The 20,171-nt window shown below is 42.2% G+C and overlaps 1 protein-coding gene across 3 annotated transcripts; it reads left to right on the forward strand.

Moving 5' to 3' along the window:
• The first annotated feature begins 6,230 nt into the window (after positions 1–6,230).
• LOC134095391 (E3 ubiquitin-protein ligase arih1-like) lies at positions 6,231–19,933 on the forward strand. Of its 3 annotated transcripts, none has more exons than XM_062548891.1 (14): positions 6,231–6,694; positions 9,900–9,967; positions 10,081–10,225; positions 11,834–11,926; positions 12,254–12,309; positions 12,947–13,013; positions 13,278–13,384; positions 13,552–13,594; positions 14,299–14,370; positions 15,525–15,655; positions 16,278–16,335; positions 16,808–17,083; positions 17,438–17,550; positions 17,740–19,933. In XM_062548891.1, the coding sequence occupies exons 1-14, from the start codon at positions 6,410–6,412 to the stop codon at positions 17,822–17,824; spliced, it is 1,599 nt and encodes a 532-aa protein (XP_062404875.1). In that variant the 5' UTR covers positions 6,231–6,409; the 3' UTR covers positions 17,825–19,933. The 3 variants fall into 3 exon arrangements, with proteins under 3 accessions (XP_062404875.1, XP_062404876.1, XP_062404877.1); XM_062548892.1 differs by having other exon boundaries at positions 16,823–17,083; XM_062548893.1 differs by lacking the exon at positions 6,231–6,694 and adding an exon at positions 6,835–6,915.
• The last annotated feature ends 238 nt before the right edge of the window (positions 19,934–20,171 follow it).

A 20,171-nucleotide genomic window follows, 5' to 3' on the forward strand; every position in this document is an offset into this window, starting at 1 on the left:
CACACACACACACACACACACACACATACACACGCTGTGGCCCTGACATGCAGTCCTGACCTAGATCTCTGACTGTGAGCGGCAGCTGCCCTGTGAGCAGTGGCGCTGCCGTCAGCAGAAAGGAGGGATGGAGAAGGGGGATGAGGAGGATGAGTGTCAGATTCCTCCTCTCCTGAGTCCCCTGACAGAGCTCGCGCTCAACCCCCACCCCAGGTCAGGAGATCCAGCAGTGCGCGCCACTTCAAATTAACCCCTTCTGGAATTAACTCCAAAACATTCACTTAAAGCATCAATAGTAACTCAACTGAATTGTCACCTGTGGTTGAAAAATTGTAACTGCAGTACAAACAATAAGATTAAATAGTGTTTGAAAAAAAAAAAAAACAGATTTGCAAGTTATCTTTAAGCATTAGAGTCCTTTACCTTTTTTACAGTTTGCAAGTGGACACAATGACACAATGAGAACTAAACCATGACAAAAATGCCTGACTTAACTCTGTGGGATGATATAATTTAGCTAATCACCATGACTAATATTTCTCCACTGCCAGGGCTACCAATAATTTGCTAAACTGATTTAATGTCAACTGGATAAACAGTAGTTGTACTCACCAGAATTTTTTAATAATTTACTGAATTTTTTCGTTTTCCACATTGCGCTATGTAACAAACACTTTTGACAAAACAGAAATGCTTATTCATATACTTATTGAACAAATCCATGTCATTGCTTTAGTTTCAAACTTCCATTTCTCTCGTATTGTCTTCTAAAATTAGGTGACCTTGGACAAACTGTTGACATATCTACGACTTTGAGTTCCTTAAATACTCCTGCTTCTTTGCTCACCATCAACCATAAGCAGATTTGTGTATAATCCTTATGAGTGTCACCTATAATCAAAGAATAAGATTGACTCCATCACTCATTGTGTTGACAGTGGCTGAGGAGGTGAGTTTAGGTGATGTCCCTGAATGGATTTACTGATATGAGTTAGTTTAAAAGACATAACAAAATTCATATTTACATATGGCATACAGGACACACAATAAAAACGTACAGTTACAATGCAGGAAAAATAATGTTCTCTGAACATTAAGACATTTTGGAGCAGTGTCCCTCTTTGGTTGGTCAAGCTGAGTTTGAGAGCTATAGGCACACACAGCAGTACAGTAGTTAAAATGGCAATGACAAACTTAATGATCTCACTAACTATTTAAAATGTGTCTGTTAAATATTTCATTACAATGTACAGGAACTTATGCAACACAACAGATGGATATAATATGTGCGTGTTTGTTGTTTATGTGTCTGTCTGTGTCTGTATCTGTGTGCCCACTCAACAGGTGGTCTTGCTCTAGTCGCCTGACCGCTGACTCTGCTGATCCTGTGCTGTGTGTGTGTGTGTGTGTGTGTGTGTAGAGGAGGGGTTCATCATCAAATCCCCCCCCCCCCCCCATCCATTCGTAAGGTGGTTAGGGTAATGCACAGAATGGGGACGTCAGTGTCTGGGTAAATATCACCGGCTTGTAAGCTCATTTCAGAGAGTAAATTAAACATTAACAAGACTTAATGCAAGGGCTAAGGTTGACCAAGGAAAGAGTTCATCAAGTGTGTGTGTGTGTGTGTGTGTGTGTGTGTGTGTGTGTGTGTGTGTGTGTGTGTGTGTGTGTGCGCACGCGTGCTTGTGTATGTGCGTGTGCATGTGTCTGTGCGTGTGTCTGAGTTCATCTCTTGGATATCTGTGCATATCTCCTGCATAAGCTTTAGCACATAATAACAAGAATAATTCTTTGTGAGAAACAACACACCTGAAAGCCAAAACAGATGCCATGGATGGGTAGAGTCTAATGCTAACCTAACAAATATCATATTTCAATTTTCTCATCTTCCGCTATGTCTTTGTTTTTAGTTAGCCTAGCATAGCCTACATTTAAGTTCTGATCATTGCATCATGTCATATCATATCATATCTCATACCAGATTCTGACAAAAGGTACAATTTGTGAGTTAGCTTGATTACTTTACCAGCATTTATATGCTGTAGTATGTTCTTTGGTCACTATCTATCCTTTGAGACACACAGTTTATGGAACCTGACAGATCACATAATTTCCGATATTGGGTTTATAATTGTTGCATCTAAATGTGACTGAGTTCTCAAACATTACGGTATTTTATCTAAATACAGTCTTAAGTAATGCAAGCACAATGTGATTGTTGTTGTTGTTGTTGTTGTTGTTGTTGTTGTAATTGTTGTTGTTAGTGCATGAATTTCCTCCATGTTGCAGGCTAAATAATCGACTGATTGGAGTTAAGTATGTATGGGGCGGAATAAAGACAGAAAAATGGGTGTACATGGACAGAAGAGGACCTTCTAGGTCATAAAAAGACAGATCAGTGGTAGACAGGCCGACAAGCAGTCAGACAGGTAGAGCCTGCGCCTCAGAGGTGGGCAGAAAGAAAGGCCGACAGGGAGAGGCTTGTAATCAGGACAGCAACCCGAGCTGTGCCACCATGATCGCTGAGGCCCCTTTCATTATCTTATCTGCCTTTGTAGCTCACGTAATTCCCCCCCCTCACGATTGATGATGTCGCTGTCTGATTACAGCGCTACAAAACCCCCTGAGATCACCTTACCGGCTGCATGCCAAACCAGCACCACTGCCAGGGCCACAGCCGAATAGCCACCGCTACATTGTTCCACATTCTAGCTTCAACACTTTGTATGGTATGTCCTATGTATAGATATGTCCAACGTGTTTGCAGAAATGTGTATTTTAAATGTCAATTAAACTATCAAAATATGGTTCTTATGAGAAAAAGTCTTGGGTACATGCTTTGCTGTTCTAACAATGCCATAAGGACCTATTTCTCACTCTCTTTACTGAAATATAATTAACACACAGCATTATTTATTCTGGTTCCAATCCAATTGGATTTGTTGTTTTGGCAGGTTTATAATAATAACCCATCTTGCAAGAGGGAAGCTGACTAAAGTGTCACTCCCCACCCAGACAACCTGTGGGCATGCTCACCAGAAGCTGCTGGCAGATCCAGCTGTGAGAGAGGTCTCAAGATCAGCTGCTGACCACCGTGGCTCATCCAAAAGCTGACTCTGAGGTGTTAAGAGTGTCTTGGCAGGGTGCAATGAGGAGGGGCCATCCAAAACGATATTGTGTGTCTCCGGTGACCCCCTTCGTAGTACACATGGGTGGAAACAACATCTCAGTTTGCTTCATTGCTTCATCTTCAGTTTGCTTCATTGAGGCTCCTTGAATATGAACCAATGTTTTTCTCACTTCAGCTGAGCAATGAGCTCTCCCAGCTGTAGCTCATTGACAAGGTCTCTGTCAAAGTGTCATCTCCTTTCCGGCTTATGACATCAGTGGGTCAGAGCCAGAATCAGTACCAACTGGTACTGATCAACTCCCCCTTGGTTATTATAAAGCTGCTAATACAACAAATGTAATGTGGGTCTGAGGCTGAAACCAGAAGCACACATCTTCTGGATGTATTGCAATGAACAGAATACATATCTGGTAACATTTCTAAACATGGAAAGATTTTGGACAAACATGAACATGAAAGAAGATTTTTGCTTAGTCTTGTATATACAGTATGTAAAGGTTCTAAGATTAGTTTAGTTTCTTAGTTTCAAAGAACATCAAATTAAACTGTAAATATACTCTATAAAACCATTAGTGTCATTCTTCTTTAAATAGCATAGCAAATTCAATACTTTTAGTCATAATATTGTGCCATATCCTGTATTATGACGTGTCCGTGTAAAAGACTATAAGTACAAGACATTACCTTGATGAACTCCATACTAAAACCAATGGGAAAACAGAGAGAGAGAGCTGGAGGGGAAGAAAAAGAGAGAGAGATAAATGATTCAGAGTGGCAGGCTTGTGTGTCTGAGATCAAGTCGCCTGTGGGCCGTATGAATCAGATTGGTAACCTGTGCTCTTTTCAGGACAGGCATTGAGTAGTGCCACAGGATGCCCCCAGCGTCGACAGACAGGCCATTATGCCTGCCACACACACAAAGCAACTCACGCACCTGATGCCTCCTCCCTGGCGACATGTTACCCCCAGCGACGACACACGGCAACCCCGCACCGCTGTCATCCGGCGCTCATCTCTGACCTCAGCAGCCCAGGTCGCTTGGCCAATGGCATTAAAGATTCAGAGGGCCCAAAGGTTCCGCCGTCAGAAGTGTTAACAGCAGCATTGTGCTAGCGGGTGTCCCACTCAAAAGCTGACGAAACCCGGCACCATACTGAGGCCCTCCATGGCTGACACCCCATCTTGATCCACATATATAGTGACCCACCTGTGCGAAAGACTGCACATGTGTTTTTGTGTGTGTGTTTGCGAACACTCCAGGGGAGCAGGAGGTTCAGCAGCAGAGAGAGAGAAAGTATGTATGTATGTGTGTGTGTGTGTGTGTGTGTGTGTGTGTGTGTTGTTGGGTCGGAGATACACACCCAAAGATTTTCATATGTCAAATTTTACATTAAATAATGTAATAATGTAATTAATTAACCACCTCAGCTTCCTTCAATTGACCTAATAGCAAGGCCTGAAAACCATGGAGCTGGTATCATCTTGACACAGCCTCTTGTGTCTTTCCCACTCATCGGTGCCTGTATGGTGCTCAGAAACGGCCAGTCATGAGTCTTAGACTTGAATAGGCCTTCAGTTTTTTCAAAATCTGAGACATGCTGTTTGTGACAATGACATATTTAAGCAAATTAATTCTGGTCTGCATCACTCATGCTAGCCAGAATTAAAAAAAATTTTTGGAAATTCCATATAACTTCATTGAGTAACTAGATGTACTGCAAAGTGGGACAAAATATGATCTCCACAAAAATGTGTGTTTGTGTGTGTGTGTGTGTGTGTGTGTGTGTGTGTGTGTGTGTGTGTGTGTGTGTGTGTGTGTGTGTGTGTGTGTGTGTGTGTGTGACATTGCCCCTTGAAAAAAGTTGACCATCCTAGGCCCTACGGTTCTTAAGCCCATCCTCCTTTCGGGGGGCCCGGTGCAGCGGGTTGACGACAGATCAAAACAGAAATCAATGATTCCAAGTCATCCTTGTGGGGCTGCATGCCCACCAAGGTTCGTGCAGCCCGGTCTTTCAGTGTCCCAGGAGTCGTTGACACAAAATTAAAAACTTAGATTAAACTTACATGACCACCGCTTCACTAGGGAAGCGGTCACAATTATTCAAAATATGCTTAAATATGCTAAAAGACGCCTAATCATAAATGTCCAGTGACCCCCTCCATACTGAGGTCACTGATAGTCTTTCAATGAACAACACCAAAACTGGGAATTTGTTTGCAACAGGTTGCAACAGATATTTGGAGGACCATCAGAGTCATATCAATAATTGTCACGCCATGGACATCTGTCCAAGAAAGAAGGCCAAATCTCTCCAATCTGCATTCATTTGAGCTGCTCAAGTGATTAGTGGAGATGGCTGTTAAAATATAATCTGAGTACAAACTGCACTTTTGACAAACAAAGAGTGCACCTGCTAAAAGATACAGCATGTCGCTGATGAAGAGTCCTTCAGTCAATCTGGCAGGCTGGACAGAGTTAGCACTGGACAGCACCAGGTGGTGCAGTGTGCCATGTCATAATCTATTGGTGTCAGACTTTTCCTGGATTTCTTTTTATTATTGTACAATGTGGATGTGTGGTGCATTGTGGTAATTTTCTCTTTCCATTCTTTTGGTGAGTGCAGTTTATTAAACTCGCCCTACGGCTTATGAACTCAACTGATGCCTGCAGGCCTGTAGCCTACTCGGTGGAAGTGCAACTGAATAAAATATACGGAAAATTCTAATTCACCGACAGTGTGGCATGGTCAATGGTATACATTACATTACATTACATTATACATTTACATTATATTTTTGAAAATGTACAGTTATTGTAAAAATAGCTCTATTGCACATAAAAAAATAACTGTAGGCTACTTCTATTTTAGCGCTATCTACTGGTGAATGCGTGCACTTCAAAGGTCATGACAACACTACTGTGATTTCATAAAACTTTGAGAGTGAGTTTAGACCACTTTCAGTAATTCTGAAATGGAAATGTGTATGTATTTTTAGGATGAGACTAACAAATAAACTATTTTAAATAAAGACTAAACATAGCTACCTTTCGGTCGTTTATGGTGACGTAGTAACGTAATACGTCTCTTTGTTGGCCATGTAGCAGCGGTAGTGGCGGCGCTTTTACCGTTGTGAATGTGGATTCTGTTAGCTAGCTAACGTTACAGTGGAAAATTTGGAACTGGGATTTTTTCGACCCTTTGTGTTAGACTTCGTTGACAACACTACGTACTGCCTTTACTAAGACATTTTCTCGACATTATACGAGTCTCGTAAGTAATGGACTCGGACGAGGGTTACAATTATGAATATGACGACGAGGAAGAGGAATGCAGCGAAGACAGCGGTGAAGACGAACCCGAAGAAGACACCCTAGATCTCGGGGAGGTGGAATTGGTTGATCCTGTCGTGGCTGGTGGTGAGCGAGATGAGTGTGGAGAAACCGGTGGCAGTGGCCTTGGGCCTGGACAGGATGAAGAGGACTACCGTTTTGAGGTCTTGACCACTGAACAAATTCTCCAACATATGGTCGAGTGTATCAAAGAGGTCAACGAGGTCATCCAGGTAAGGTATTCTCTAAGGCAGGTGAAAACAGTAGGAGAGTCCGAGGATGTAAAAAGCTGGTAGGCCTAACGTATGGTTGCGAAATAAAAACAAGCTTCCTGGCTAGGTAGATAGCTTGGTACTGTAGTCACCTCATCTCATCTTGCCAAGTCATGCAAGTAACTGTCAGTGACAACAAAATGGAGAGAAGCAAAATTCTTGTAAATAGGCTTCATGTAACGGTAACTGAATAGTTGACATTGTTTGAATCTAGCAGATGCTGTTGCAGCTAACCAGATATCCCTTGGTAATACTCTGCCGCTAACTTAGCTGGGGCATCTGGCTAACTATTGGCCGCAGCTAGCTAGCTAACCAACGTCAAGTAACACAAGTTAAACCAATGTCAATAGAAAGATGACTTCTGAGTAACGAGACGGGTTTATGGGGGAAATAGAACATATTAATATTAAGTGTGCTTCATGAAAAATAAATAATGAGTTATTTGACTTTGACCGCTAACGTTGCCTAGTTAACATAAATAATGTTAGCCGTCTGGCATTGACTTAGTTGGCTAGCTAATGTTAGGTTCATTTGCTGATTTGAAGCTTGCAATGACCTACATAACCATAGTAATCTTTCGATGCTATTATATAGATGTGGCTATAAAATCCTAGGTGTTTAAGTCATCAAATTAACTATTAGCAAGCCACTAACTACAAACTACAACTGTGTGTGGGCCTAACGTTACTGATTTAACGTTAGCCAGCCCCCACCAACACTATTCAACACCATATCATAGGGTAACGTTATACAAGACTCTGATACTAGAATTGGTGGTAATCTATCCACGATATTTGTTAGGTAATAAGAGACTTTATATAGCTACTCCACGGTATAATCTATAAAACATTTGCCTGATGTCGTTTATTTTAATTAAGGTCAATTAAAATGTACGTTGCTCTCTCATCAATTAGTTCATACTTATTATTAAGCCAATGTTACTCAGTACGTTGACGGTATGCTGTCGCAAGTCTGAGTTGACTTGTTTAACATTATCGGTCATATTAACATCGTAATTGTTATGTAATGTCTGTTTTCGGACAGTGCTGTCAGTTAACTGAAGAACTGACGTTACACTTACCCCCAACTTGTGTGTGAATGTGTGTGTTAGCTCGAGCAGGCAATGGTACACATATCAGCAATGACATTGTGTTTGCACCATGTTTTTTTGACAATGGCATAGTCCAGGAGAGACTTAAAGTCCTTGACAACACGCCAACTCATTGGTTCATGATTCATCCTAATTGGCAAATGGTAACATCAACAGCCAGTCCCAGATCTCTCTCCAAGGTCTGGGTTTTTAGGTTGGAAGTCAATGTTATGTCTGTAGTACTGTAGCATATGGCAAGATGTGCTGCTCTTCTCGGAATGTTTAGATTCTCAGTGCATCATTATTATCTCACATCTATTATTCTACTTCTGCCACAGCTTGAGTGGTATGCCAATTGGGGGCGATTTGATAACCTGGAGGTGCATTTTCAGACACGGTCACCAGTCCTCCACATCTTGCATGTTACAATGCATTATATGCATGCACATCATTATTCAATGCAGTTCTGTAAGATAACTCCCAATAGTTTGTGTGAAGTTCTGTGAAGTGAAGTTTCATCTTCTGGGGAACCCCAGGCAGTATTATTGAATGACCTTTGTCCGTATCCATGAAGTAAGAACCTGTGTTACACTCTGAGTTAAATTCTTTCATTTGGCACACATTGTGCAATTCAGCTTGCCAGCTTGGTGTAGGCTAGAAACATGACACTTTGACATGTGGTCTGTTTTTGCCTGGGAGTTGTCTTGCTTCAACTCTCTGCTTTATTTTTTTTACCATAGCAGTGGAGACAAGCATAAACAGAGGGAAATGAAGATAATATGCTGTTTGTTTATTGGTGAACATCATGTCTGTATTTGCTCTGGCGAAAAACTTTTTAGGATTCTCCCAGAAAGAAATCTGGTCACCGAGGGCTGAGAGTTTCTCAGCTCAGATTCTGTTAGTTTCTTCTGTCACCAGTGAACATTTACAAGCAAAGGCTTAACTCAATCCATGAGCATTTTAGTTGCAGTTATATGGATGAATGTAAGAATAGTAGTGTTAAGTGTAATAGTGTAGTAGTGTAATAGTTATTGTTATTATTATTACGGGGGGGGGGGGGGGGTCTTCTAAAATTGTTTGGTTATGCGCCTGGTCTTGCCCCCCTGTTAGATACAAATGGTTGGCCAAGGCTGATGTTAATGCGTAAATATTTTACAGTGCAATATTAATGACTGGGCGCTGGGCTGGTCTCTGCCCCATATCATTTTCTATACAAGAGTAAGAATTACAATGAGGACATGACTTTGCTTTTAAATATTCAACATATTGAGATCATATTGCTCAGACCAGTGTAGGGATCACTGCCACTATATCATCAGAAAAATAACAGCATGCCGCACAATAGAGTAACTGGGTCTGGGATGCCTTCTAATTCATATGTATAGCAGCAGATGTCCTTGCTTTAGCCTTAGCCTTGTACTGCATCGCTCAAGGTTGAGCACATTTTCTGAGTAACTCTACCATTTGAGTGGTGGGACGCATACTCACATATGTTATAATTGCGCTGAACCTCAGTTGTCTGAGGGCAGCCATGAAACAAGGCCAACCGATTGATGCAATGCTTTGGCAGTTGGCACACGGAATAACATAAACACGAGTCTGTCAGGGATGCAGCCACACAGTGCTATTCTTAACTCAAATCTCCCTTTTGAAGTCGCAGCTGCTATCCTCTCAGGAGCTCTGCAGAGAACATGCAGAGCAGACTGTGTGGAGCAGGAGCAGGGATACCACTGCGTACCGGCCTGAAGCAGCATCTCAGCAGCAGCAGCAGCAGCAGCAGCATGCTGCCTTGGTCAGTCAGGCAGTACTGGCACTACACTAAAGCCTTAAGAGAATGCTTGAAGGGTGTCCAAGGCAACATTGGAGGTGAAGATGGCCATGCATGAGGCTTTTGCCCATGATGTGAAAACAAGCACTGAAGTCAGCCAGTTTCTTGTTGATTTTCATGATGTAGTGGCCTCTCTGAAAGTATGAGACATGATTGATCAAGCAGTAGCAGTACAGTGGGAGCACATGTCTGGTATTCTGTGGACGTACTGAAATTATCTGCTCCTCATGGCTGCTACTCTGTTTCAGAACCCTGCCACCATCACCAGAATACTTCTCAGTCACTTCAACTGGGACAAAGAGAAGCTCATGGAAAGGTAGGCTATACTCTTCTCCATCTTGGACCTATCTGCTATAACAATCCTGAACATGGTCTTTCCCCATAGAGACCTTTATGATCGGACTGACCTATGGTTGTTGCTTGATGCAGGTACTTTGATGGCAACCTGGATAAGCTTTTCTCTGAGTGCCATGTCATCAACCCCAGTAAGAAGTCCCGAACGCGACCGATGAGTACCAGGTCCTCTGCCCAGGACATGCCCTGCCAAATCTGTTTTCTCACCTACCCAAACTCGGTTAGTCTCTATGGCACTCCTCCCATTAACCTTAGGAATTGCCTACCATCTGTGAATCATTTATCACGGACATAAGAGGACATTAAAGAACGATTATATGTGGGTCACAGTGTCAATAGTCAAACAAGCTTTTTTTGGCAGTTAGTGTCATTTAAATTCAGGAGTAGACGGCAAAAATGCATCCCTATATGGGCATGAAGACCTCTTGTTCTTTGTCCAGAAGTGGTGTTGTTAGACCTGCAAATCTAGATAATGGAAATTTGTTCCTTCAGCTGACAAACTCACTTTTCCAGTTTCTCATAAAAAAAAATATCCCCATTTGTTTTCCCATTTGTCCGATGTGATTTGCATGTAGAAGGCAGAATGTAGCCAGGAGAACGCTTAGCATGTAATGGGAAGAGGAAAGTGTACATTTATGTCTTGGAAAAACAGAAGGCACTCACTCCACAAAGAAGTGCATCAGTCGGCCAACAAAAAGAAAATCTTTAAATGGAAAGAATGCATATCAATATTCATCACAAAGGAGGGATTTTAGTGTTGATCAGAAAGATCAGAAAATATACTCCTCTTCATTGACCATAGGTCAGTTTGTGAACATTTCAATCCCTACAGTTTTTTTTTATGTTTATTAACAAACCTTTACCTATACTTAAAACAGTTCATCTAAAATCCTAACACAGGAATACACCTTCGGGAATGAGGTGGGCTGAGTAGACGTGTGACGAGCTCGCGACCACAACTTTACTTTAGAACTTCACTTTATAACCATAATCTTTTAATCCTCTACCTAGCACAATTGGCCAAATAGTTAATTATCTGCTGAAAACCACATTTTGTTCATGAAATACTAAGTCTACATTTTAAAACACGCTAGCACAAAATAGGTGTCTCTATATGCTGTAACCTCATCAAAACATGGTGAACCTCATTCAATATCAAAACAACAGCACATGTTTTCTTTCCACATGGACCATACAGTCAATCACTGCACACCAGCTCTTAAAATATTAAATATTAAAAATATTAAATATATTTTAATATATAATATTTAAATATTAAAATTATTTGATGGCATTTCAAATACTGCATTGCTTCTCATGTTTCAATACTACAGAAACTTGCACAGAATGCACATCCATTGGTTTTAACTGCACCCCTCTTTTTGTTGCCATTTTTGTCATTGTATCATCTTAATATGAATGACTAAATATGAAAGAGTCTTCTTCGCTTAGAACGTGCAGTAGCCCACTAATAAATAACCAAAATGCTTTACAATTGCAAGCTTTTACCTGTACTTTCCTTAATAGCAACATGAAATTGATGCCAGTGATGTCTAGTTCCAAAAATCTCTAAATAAAATACACAAATTCAGTTGAATATATTCCTATAGGAGTAGACAATTATTTTGAACGATCCAGTACAATGTGTTTCATTATATACTCAGTAAAATAGAGTGCACTCTGTACTGGTTTAGCATCACTGACCATACATGACCGATCAACTGAAGACATTTAATGATCTTCATCATTAGATCAGACATGAATGGTAATCAGACCCACAGATCATCAGAAGGCACCTTGTCAAATGTTGATTGTTTTCCTTTCTTAGTACTTTACTGGACTGGAGTGTGGGCACAAGTTCTGTATGCAGTGCTGGGGTGACTACCTGACCACCAAAATCATAGAAGAAGGGATGGGACAGGTGTGTTTACCACCCTCTTCATCTCTCTCACTCCTACACACACATACACACACACACACACACACACACATACACACACACACACACACACACACATAAACACACACACACACACACAAGCATACACATCACACATATCACTGACGCCTGCTGGTGACTTTGAGTTCTGCTCACCCACAACTCAGAATGGACATGTGACACACACGCTTCCCCGTCTCAGAGGTCACAGCTTAGTGTACACACACACACACACACACACACACACACATACACACACACACCGTGTCTACCTCTTTAAGTAATGCAGAATTTTTGTTTTGTTTACAGACCATCTCTTGTCCTGCGCACAGCTGTGATATTTTAGTAGATGACAACACAGTCATGTGAGTATTCCTGTGAGACTGCTGTCTTTGTTCATTCAGGAATATTTTATTCATCATCAATAAATAGGTGAACTCTACAGAGACTTTTATTCTTGCTGGCTGTTAGTAGTCAAAGTCCTTTTAGGCAAATCCTTCCACTCGGCGGCCATATTGCAGCGCATTTTAGGCACTTTTATTATTATTTATCGGACATTTATTTTGGGCAGAACTGTGTGTGCGCAAGGCTTCACAACACATGACTGGCATGATGTATTTACAACATGCCACTGTACATGATTGGCACGATGTATTCACATGTCAACTTTTGGCGGTGGAAGTGGAGTAATGTGTTCAGATGACTGTCACTTGGGTTACATACTAACCCCATACATTTCTATTGGAGATTTTTTTGAGTGCTGTGTTTCCTCATTAGAAAGTCTCTGTAGTAGTCCACAACCATATAGTAGCGGGAGATGTTAGGTTTTGTTTAAAGATCTGACCAGTACTTTTTGTGGCATGTGTTTTTTTCCATACCTGGGTTTAAAATAAATCAATTTTAGTATTTTGTTAAAATATTTGGGTTTACCTCTGCAATATGAAATTATCTTAGTTTTCCTTGAAACAACCTTTGGTGAAGACATCTGTGTCTTTTTACCAGGCGACTTATCACAGACTCAAAGGTGAAGTTGAAGTACCAGCATTTAATCACAAATAGTTTTGTAGAGGTAAGCAATCGCCACTCTCCATATTGAAGCCACAATAAAATTCCAAAGTGATGTCGCTGTAATAGTACTCACTGACTCCATAATGCATTCAGAGTTTAGAAGACATTTCACTTGAAAATGTGCTGTCACGACACGTGGTTTGGTTTTTAAAAAATGAGGCATTGCAGTGAAATATTTCTTGTCAGTTCTTCTTTGTTTTCCATTTTAAGCCAATTTATAATGACCATTCAGTCTTCTGTCCCATCTCTCTTCTTCCTCCCTCAGTGCAATCGACTGTTAAAGTGGTGCCCTGCGCCTGACTGCCACCATGTGGTTAAAGTGCAGTACCCTGATGCCAAACCTGTTCGCTGCACGTGCGGCCGGCAGTTCTGGTTAGTACCACCCATATCTCAGACTAACCCCACCTCCCATACACCAATACGCACACACACACTCTCACACACACAACTTTACCGGTACTCTAATATCCCTGTGTGCCCCCTCTGCCTTGGATTTGATCATATTAACCAAGCTGTTCTTTGCTGTTCTTTACAATCAGCTTCAACTGTGGCGAGAACTGGCATGACCCTGTGAAGTGCAAGGTATGTTACAACAGTCTTTATATTCATTGGTTGATTGATTGTGGAGATTTGGAAAGCACTTGGCAGAATTCAAATACAGATACTGGTTCAAATGGTGTGTGTGTGTGTGTGTGTGTGTGTGTGTGTGTGTGTGTGTGTGTGTGTGTGTGTGTGTGTGTGTGTGTGTGTGTGTGTGTGTGTGTGTGTGTGTGTGTGTGTGTGTGTGTGTGTGTGTGTGTGTGTGTGTGTGTGTTAGAGTAGAGTTGTCCCCCCATCTGTAGAAACCAGGTAGTACTCACTCACTGTAGTGAGGTAGTTGAGTAGAAGTAGCAGATGAGGAGAATCAGCAACCTGTGTGTGTTTGAGCCAAGTGTGTGGAAATGAGGGCAGATGTTGCTTTGGTCTCCATCCGATCTCCCCTCTGAAGCACCTCCTGGCTCCTCAGCAGGAGACCTCATTAGGCAGCCCTAGGCTGGGCTAAACTCTCATTAGCATCCTCCCTCCAGGCTCCACCACAATCACTCTGATCTTATGTGCTCGATTGAAGTGTTCTCCATAAGACACACAGAATGAACCGTGTGTGTGTGTGTGTGCGTGCGTGTGTGTTTGTGGGAATCACAAGCGGTACTCTGCAACACGAGCACTCTGAAGCTGAAAGATTTTTACGTTTGGAATAGATTTGTTTTATTCATTCAGTTTTGCAAAACTGTTTGTGTTTTCTCTAGTGGTTGAGGAAATGGATCAAGAAGTGTGACGATGACAGTGAAACCTCCAACTGGATTGCAGCAAACACAAAGGTATGCATTCACATACTCATCTTCCATTATACTTCATTGCACTGTACTGATACTGGTATGTAATCTAAATATAGTGAGGAAAGAAACTTCATGAGTCCATGAGCCAGCAAAGAAGTCGGTGCCATGAGAGAGCACCCATCCTGTTTTATTTTTTTTTTGTCTATGCTCCCACATGATGAAAAAGTTTGATGGACTTCCTAAACTCACAGCTGAAGATTTCTACAGCCTCTTAAGCACATTTCCCACAAGATTTTATGGATTTAGGTGAAAAAGTGTACACCTAATGTATTTTGATCTGCACCATGAAGGGAAAACTGATTCAACCATATAAACCATATATTTTCTGAAAGCTTGTACCCTCAGGATGTGATCTAATGTGACATGAGACATGTCCCACCCTCCACCTTAATATGATGCCCATGCATAATGCATTGGGTATTGGTAAATGGAGTACATGGATGATACATTTTTGGGCTACCAATTAGGAAAAAAGGATTCAACCCCCTATTCCATATACTGAAAGCATATACCCTCAGGTTGTGGTCTAACATAGGCTTTGACATTTTTCATCCCAGAAGTCCATCATGCATTTTTGTGTCTCAGTTGGCACTGATTGGCCCAAAATGGGACTCAATGGCTCATGAACTACATCAATTCCTACTTGCATGTGACATCACAACCACTGGCTGGCGGGCAAGAACTTCATTCTCCAGCAACAAAACACATTAAACTAATCAGGACATTGCCAATTTTGCTATACGAAAGTTGGTGTTTTAAGGTGAAAAACGGCATGCCAGATAGTTGTGCAATTGGATGCACTACGGTAACCACTGAGGAGATGTTTTTTAAAAATACTTATCAAGCTGTCACTTGCTGGCAGGCAGGGTGTACATATTCAGATGAGGACTTCATCACACGATGGAACAGATGTCACTTTGTATAGTTACAAACATGCAAACATTAGCCATTTTTGTCAGCGTTTCTTGTCTGTCAGGTGTCCATGCTAGTCACGTGACTGCAAAGTATGAATACTTGTGCTCATTGGAAAGTAAATGGTAATTTGGGCCGAAAGACAATAGAAAGTGCTTTAGAAGCATCTGGCAGTTTTGACCAGTAGGTGGTATATATGTTCACCGGTGTCCTCATTTGTGCAGGAATGTCCCAAGTGTCATGTGACCATAGAGAAGGACGGCGGCTGCAACCACATGGTGTGCCGGAACCAAAACTGCAAGGCGGAGTTCTGCTGGGTTTGTCTCGGCCCCTGGGAGCCCCATGGCTCTGCCTGGTGAGAAATGCCTTGTGTGTGAGGGTGCGCCCACTGTCAAATTGTGTATCAAAAACTATGTCACTCATGGGGTCGATTTGTCCTACATGGAAGGGAGCCTAGCATGAGGCTTTTTTGTGGAGATCTCCACTGAAGTTCCCTTTTAGTCCAGGGCTTAATCCATATACTACAAACTGGCCCATGGTGTTCTGTTCTCACAAAGTCTTTACACTAACACCGCGTTCACACTGTCTACGTCCGTCAACGGATCACGGAATGCCTGTCTGCCGTATGTATATTTGCATACACGCTATTTGATTGGCTAACGGATCCGTCGCTGCCTGAAAAGTTGAACATTTCTCAACTTTTTTGACGGAGACAGCGGAGCTGAAGGAACGGACGGACCCACAATTCCTTTCGAGGCGCCCCATGCAAAGTCAATGAGATCCGTTGACGGACGTAGACAGTGTGAACGCCCTGTAAGGCACCAAAGAGTTTGCCTGCAAGTGTATAGTGATATGTCAGTGGGGTTTTGAGGGGATTTTAGCACTTTAGTGTTGGCTCTTTTGGGGTGAACATAGAGATGTGAAAGTTCTCCTCCCTTGTCTAGTCCTTAATTATGCTGATCCGCTTACTTTTTTAGGTACAACTGCAATCGCTACAATGAGGATGACGCCAAGGCTGCCAGAGATGCCCAAGAGGTGAACTAAGTTCTCATCCTGAATAGACTAGGCACTACTGTATGTCATTTTTTTGTGCGACCGGTGGGAATGTTCAGTTGCATGATTGCATAAAACACAATTATAGTGATTGCAATACTGTTTAATGCCACTGACATAACACGGAAGTGTAGCAGATCATATGGGATGCATATTACTCAAATACTGTAGTTTCTTTATCTTTCTTGGTAGCACTGACGTCTTCTGGGCTACAGTATATCTATTGGCTCTGTGTGTCACACATATAGCAGTGTGTGCCCCTAGTGTACTCGTAGAGAGAGAGAGAGAGAGAGAGAGAGAGAGAGAGAGTGTGAGATAGATATAACATATACCGACAACTATGTAGTTTGTAGTCGTGTCTGAGTGTGTGTGTGTGTGTGTGTGTGAGAGAGAGTGTGTGTAGTGTTGCATGTGTGCATGTAGCGCGCAGACCCATGCTGGAATGTAAACCCAGTTGTGTGTGGTGCAGCGCTCACGGGCGGCCCTCCAGCGGTACCTCTTCTACTGCAACCGCTACATGAACCACATGCAGAGCCTGCGCTTCGAGCACAAGCTCTACGCCCAGGTCAAGCAGAAGATGGAGGAGATGCAGCAGCACAACATGTCCTGGATCGAGGTGCAGTTCCTCAAGAAGGCCGTGGACGTGCTGTGCCAGTGCCGCTCCACGCTCATGTTCACTTACGTCTTCGCTTTCTACCTCAAGAAGAACAACCAGTCCATCATTTTCGAGGTGAGGGGGCACCAGGGCAAACAAATAGGCAGGCTAACAGCTGCTACACACCTTGTTCACAGAGAGGAGACATTTGTGCATTGTCTCAATGCAGGCAGTCACATGTTATTCATCAAATTGTGGCTTTATGAATGCTGAAAAGCACATGACATTGTGTCTACTCTATGGTCTATTTTGTAGGTTTTTTTCATTCTCTTTTACTTGTATCTAACCAATTTTAAAGTGAAATCAGTTACTGATATATGAGTGGTTCTGACTATGTTAAACGTGTGTCAGTATTACTAGTAGATCAGCCGAGCCAGATAAACATGGAAGTCATCAGAACATAAAGGAATCCCTTTGCTTCCTTCTCAGAACAATCAGGCTGATCTGGAGAACGCTACAGAGGTTCTATCTGGATACCTGGAGCGAGATATTTCCCAGGACTCGTTGCAGGACATTAAACAGAAAGTTCAAGATAAGTACAGGTGAGGACCCAACTTGGCTTGGCATATGGGGGACCAGTTCGTACAGTACAGTCTGATTGAAATCTTAACTTCGTCGTCTGTCCCACTGGCCTCTTTTCTGGCCATTTCTTCTCCTTCACCTCCTTGTTCTCCTTTATCTCTCCCTCCCCATTCTCTCTCTCCCTCCCTCTCTCTCTCTCTCTCCTGTAGATACTGTGAGAGTCGACGGCGAGTGCTGCTGCAGCATGTGCATGAGGGCTATGAGAAGGACCTGTGGGAATACATAGAGGACTGAGGGTGGCATTGGCCGTCGGTGGAGAACTCTCCGGAAAAACCCATTTCAAAGCGTGGCCTCCGCAGCAGCATCAGCAGCAGCAGCAGCACTGTGGTCCCGGCGTCCCTTGCTGACGGGCCTCTTCTTGGCATCTCAATCTTACTACTTATCTCTTAACCCTTTTTTTATTTTTTATTTTATTCAGTCATTTTTACCCAAATAAATAATAGAATAACTCAAACCATCCCACAGCAGTATTGTTTGCAGCAGAGTTTATTGTGGAGAGGGGTGAAACCCCACATATTTTTTTCTCCTCTCTGCACTTTTTTTTCTGTGAGTTTGTTTTAGATTTATACTTTTCTTTCCCCAAGAAAAAGTTTTACTCAGAATGCCAGACGTGGCGGAATGGCTTGTTTTTAGGCACAGCTTAACCTGTCCGAGCCATGAGTGTGTTTGTGTGTGTTTAAACTGGCCTGTTTTTGGGGGTGCAGAATGTGGACTTGCTGATTGTACAAGTCAGCCTATATAGGAAGTGTGTGAGGTCTGTAGGAAAAGGAAGTCTGTATTTTTCAAACTGTAAATAGAGTACATGCATGGAACATGGAGTGGCATGCATTTGCATTTTTTGTTTTGAGGGGGGTAGGGTCCTTTAGTTTAATTTTCAATTTCAGACATATTTATTCATTTTAGTTATTTGAAATGGGTATACATGCAGATTTTAGTACACTATTCCCCCTTCCATCTTTTTTTTTATGTGGATGGATAACATCCTGAAACATGGTAGAAAAAAAGAAAAAAAACTTGCACACAAAAACTGTGCATAAACACCAGGCTATCAGGGCGAATTTTGGCCTTAACCGTAGCTGCGTGTGCTAAACCGTAACATTAGCTCCTACACTGAGACTAACATCCAGTTGACCAATCCATCCATCCAGCCTGCCTGTCTGTGTGGACCCTATTTGGCTCCTTCCCCAGCCTAAGTCTCGGTCCTATCCCCTCTGTTTACTGTAAGCCAGCCCTCCATTATTTTTTTTTCCTTTTGTCTCGCAGGTGTGGTCAAGTGTCATACACTACCAACTGTACCCTGAGAGCCAAATTGAGTGACATTCACTCTCACAAGACATGTCTCAAGTACTTTTTTCCCTTTTTTTGTTTTGTTTCTTGTATTCTTTGTCTTTTGTATGCACCTTGTTCAAGTGTGGGGATGTAGCACTGAAAGTTCTAGTGGTGAGTGTCAGCTATTGAGCTACCGCAAGGGTGACGCATGACTGAAAGATGGCCTTCCATCCTCCTCACTGCAGACTTCTTCAGAACACTAAACATCGGACTTCTCTGAGATGGCCCTCCTCCAGCCAGTTCTCTGTGTCATATTGTGGCAGGCAATAGTCTTTTACATCAGTCATGTTTATGCATAGCAGTCTTGCACAGGGCTGGCAAAAGTCTTGTGTGACTACCCTTGTCCTGGCATTCTTGTGTGAAGGCCTATTCATGGATGCTTTGGACATCGGACAGCCCCTAATATTCTCGCAGACTTGTTACTCTGTGTGCCCAGAATATTGCAAAAGTTTTGTTTACAGAACTGAGCTGTGGTGGAGGGTCAACACAGCGGAAGCAGGTTGCAATGTGAAACGTGAATGGATGAATTCCTGCAGGGTTTTCTGTGTCTATGGTATTACGCCAAATCTCCGTTATTGCTGTCCTCAGCAGCTGGCCTCCGTAGACTACGTTCTCAGATTTCGAGAAGCCTCTGACAAGTACAGATGAGACTGATGTAGTGGTGGTTGGATTTTTTTTTTTTTTTTTTAAAGCCATTTTCATCACATACCCTAAAACCGCATACTGGGCCCTGCTCTGAAAAAAATACCATGCCAGTTGCTATGGTTTGTGTTTGTGAGTATCCTGGGATGGCTACCCCCATTGCACTGAATCTCTGGATTGGGGGAAGTTAGGCTTACTGTGCTGGCTCTGCCATTGAGAGTAAAGATCTCACCAAAGTGTGAACTCTCTAAATATCATAGAGAATTCCTTCTCTGATATGAGAGAGATCAGAGACTGTCGCTTTCATGTGTTCTAATAACCATTCTTACAAACAAAAGATGTCCTATTTAAATAAATGTCATTTAAAAACTATTTTGTGTCTGTGACCTGTCATTGGATATGTGATTGTCTTTTATATGTTTTATCAAACTATTTGATGAATTTAAACAGCCATACTTGAAAAATCAATTGGATCGGGAAATCAATCTGAAAAATAGGTAATATGAATCGTATCAGCTTACTTATTTTCCACCTACCTTTCCCACCTACAGTATTCTCCACCCTTCTGCTATGTTGTGTTTTGAGTGGCCGAGCACGCAACAACCTAGGG

The sequence above is a fragment of the Sardina pilchardus genome, chromosome 11 (assembly GCF_963854185.1).
Source record: "Sardina pilchardus chromosome 11, fSarPil1.1, whole genome shotgun sequence".
NCBI lineage: Eukaryota > Metazoa > Chordata > Actinopteri > Clupeiformes > Clupeidae > Sardina > Sardina pilchardus.

Bases quoted from the DNA above. Each gene is read 5' to 3' on its own strand.
- LOC134095391 (XM_062548891.1), top strand. From the start codon at position 6,410: ATGGACTCGGACGAGGGTTACAATTATGAATATGACGACGAGGAAGAG. The intron at 13,595-14,298 runs GTATGTTACAAC...TGTTTTCTCTAG, and splicing joins ATGACCCTGTGAAGTGCAAG to TGGTTGAGGAAATGGATCAA. The intron at 17,084-17,437 runs GTGAGGGGGCAC...CTTCCTTCTCAG, and splicing joins ACCAGTCCATCATTTTCGAG to AACAATCAGGCTGATCTGGA.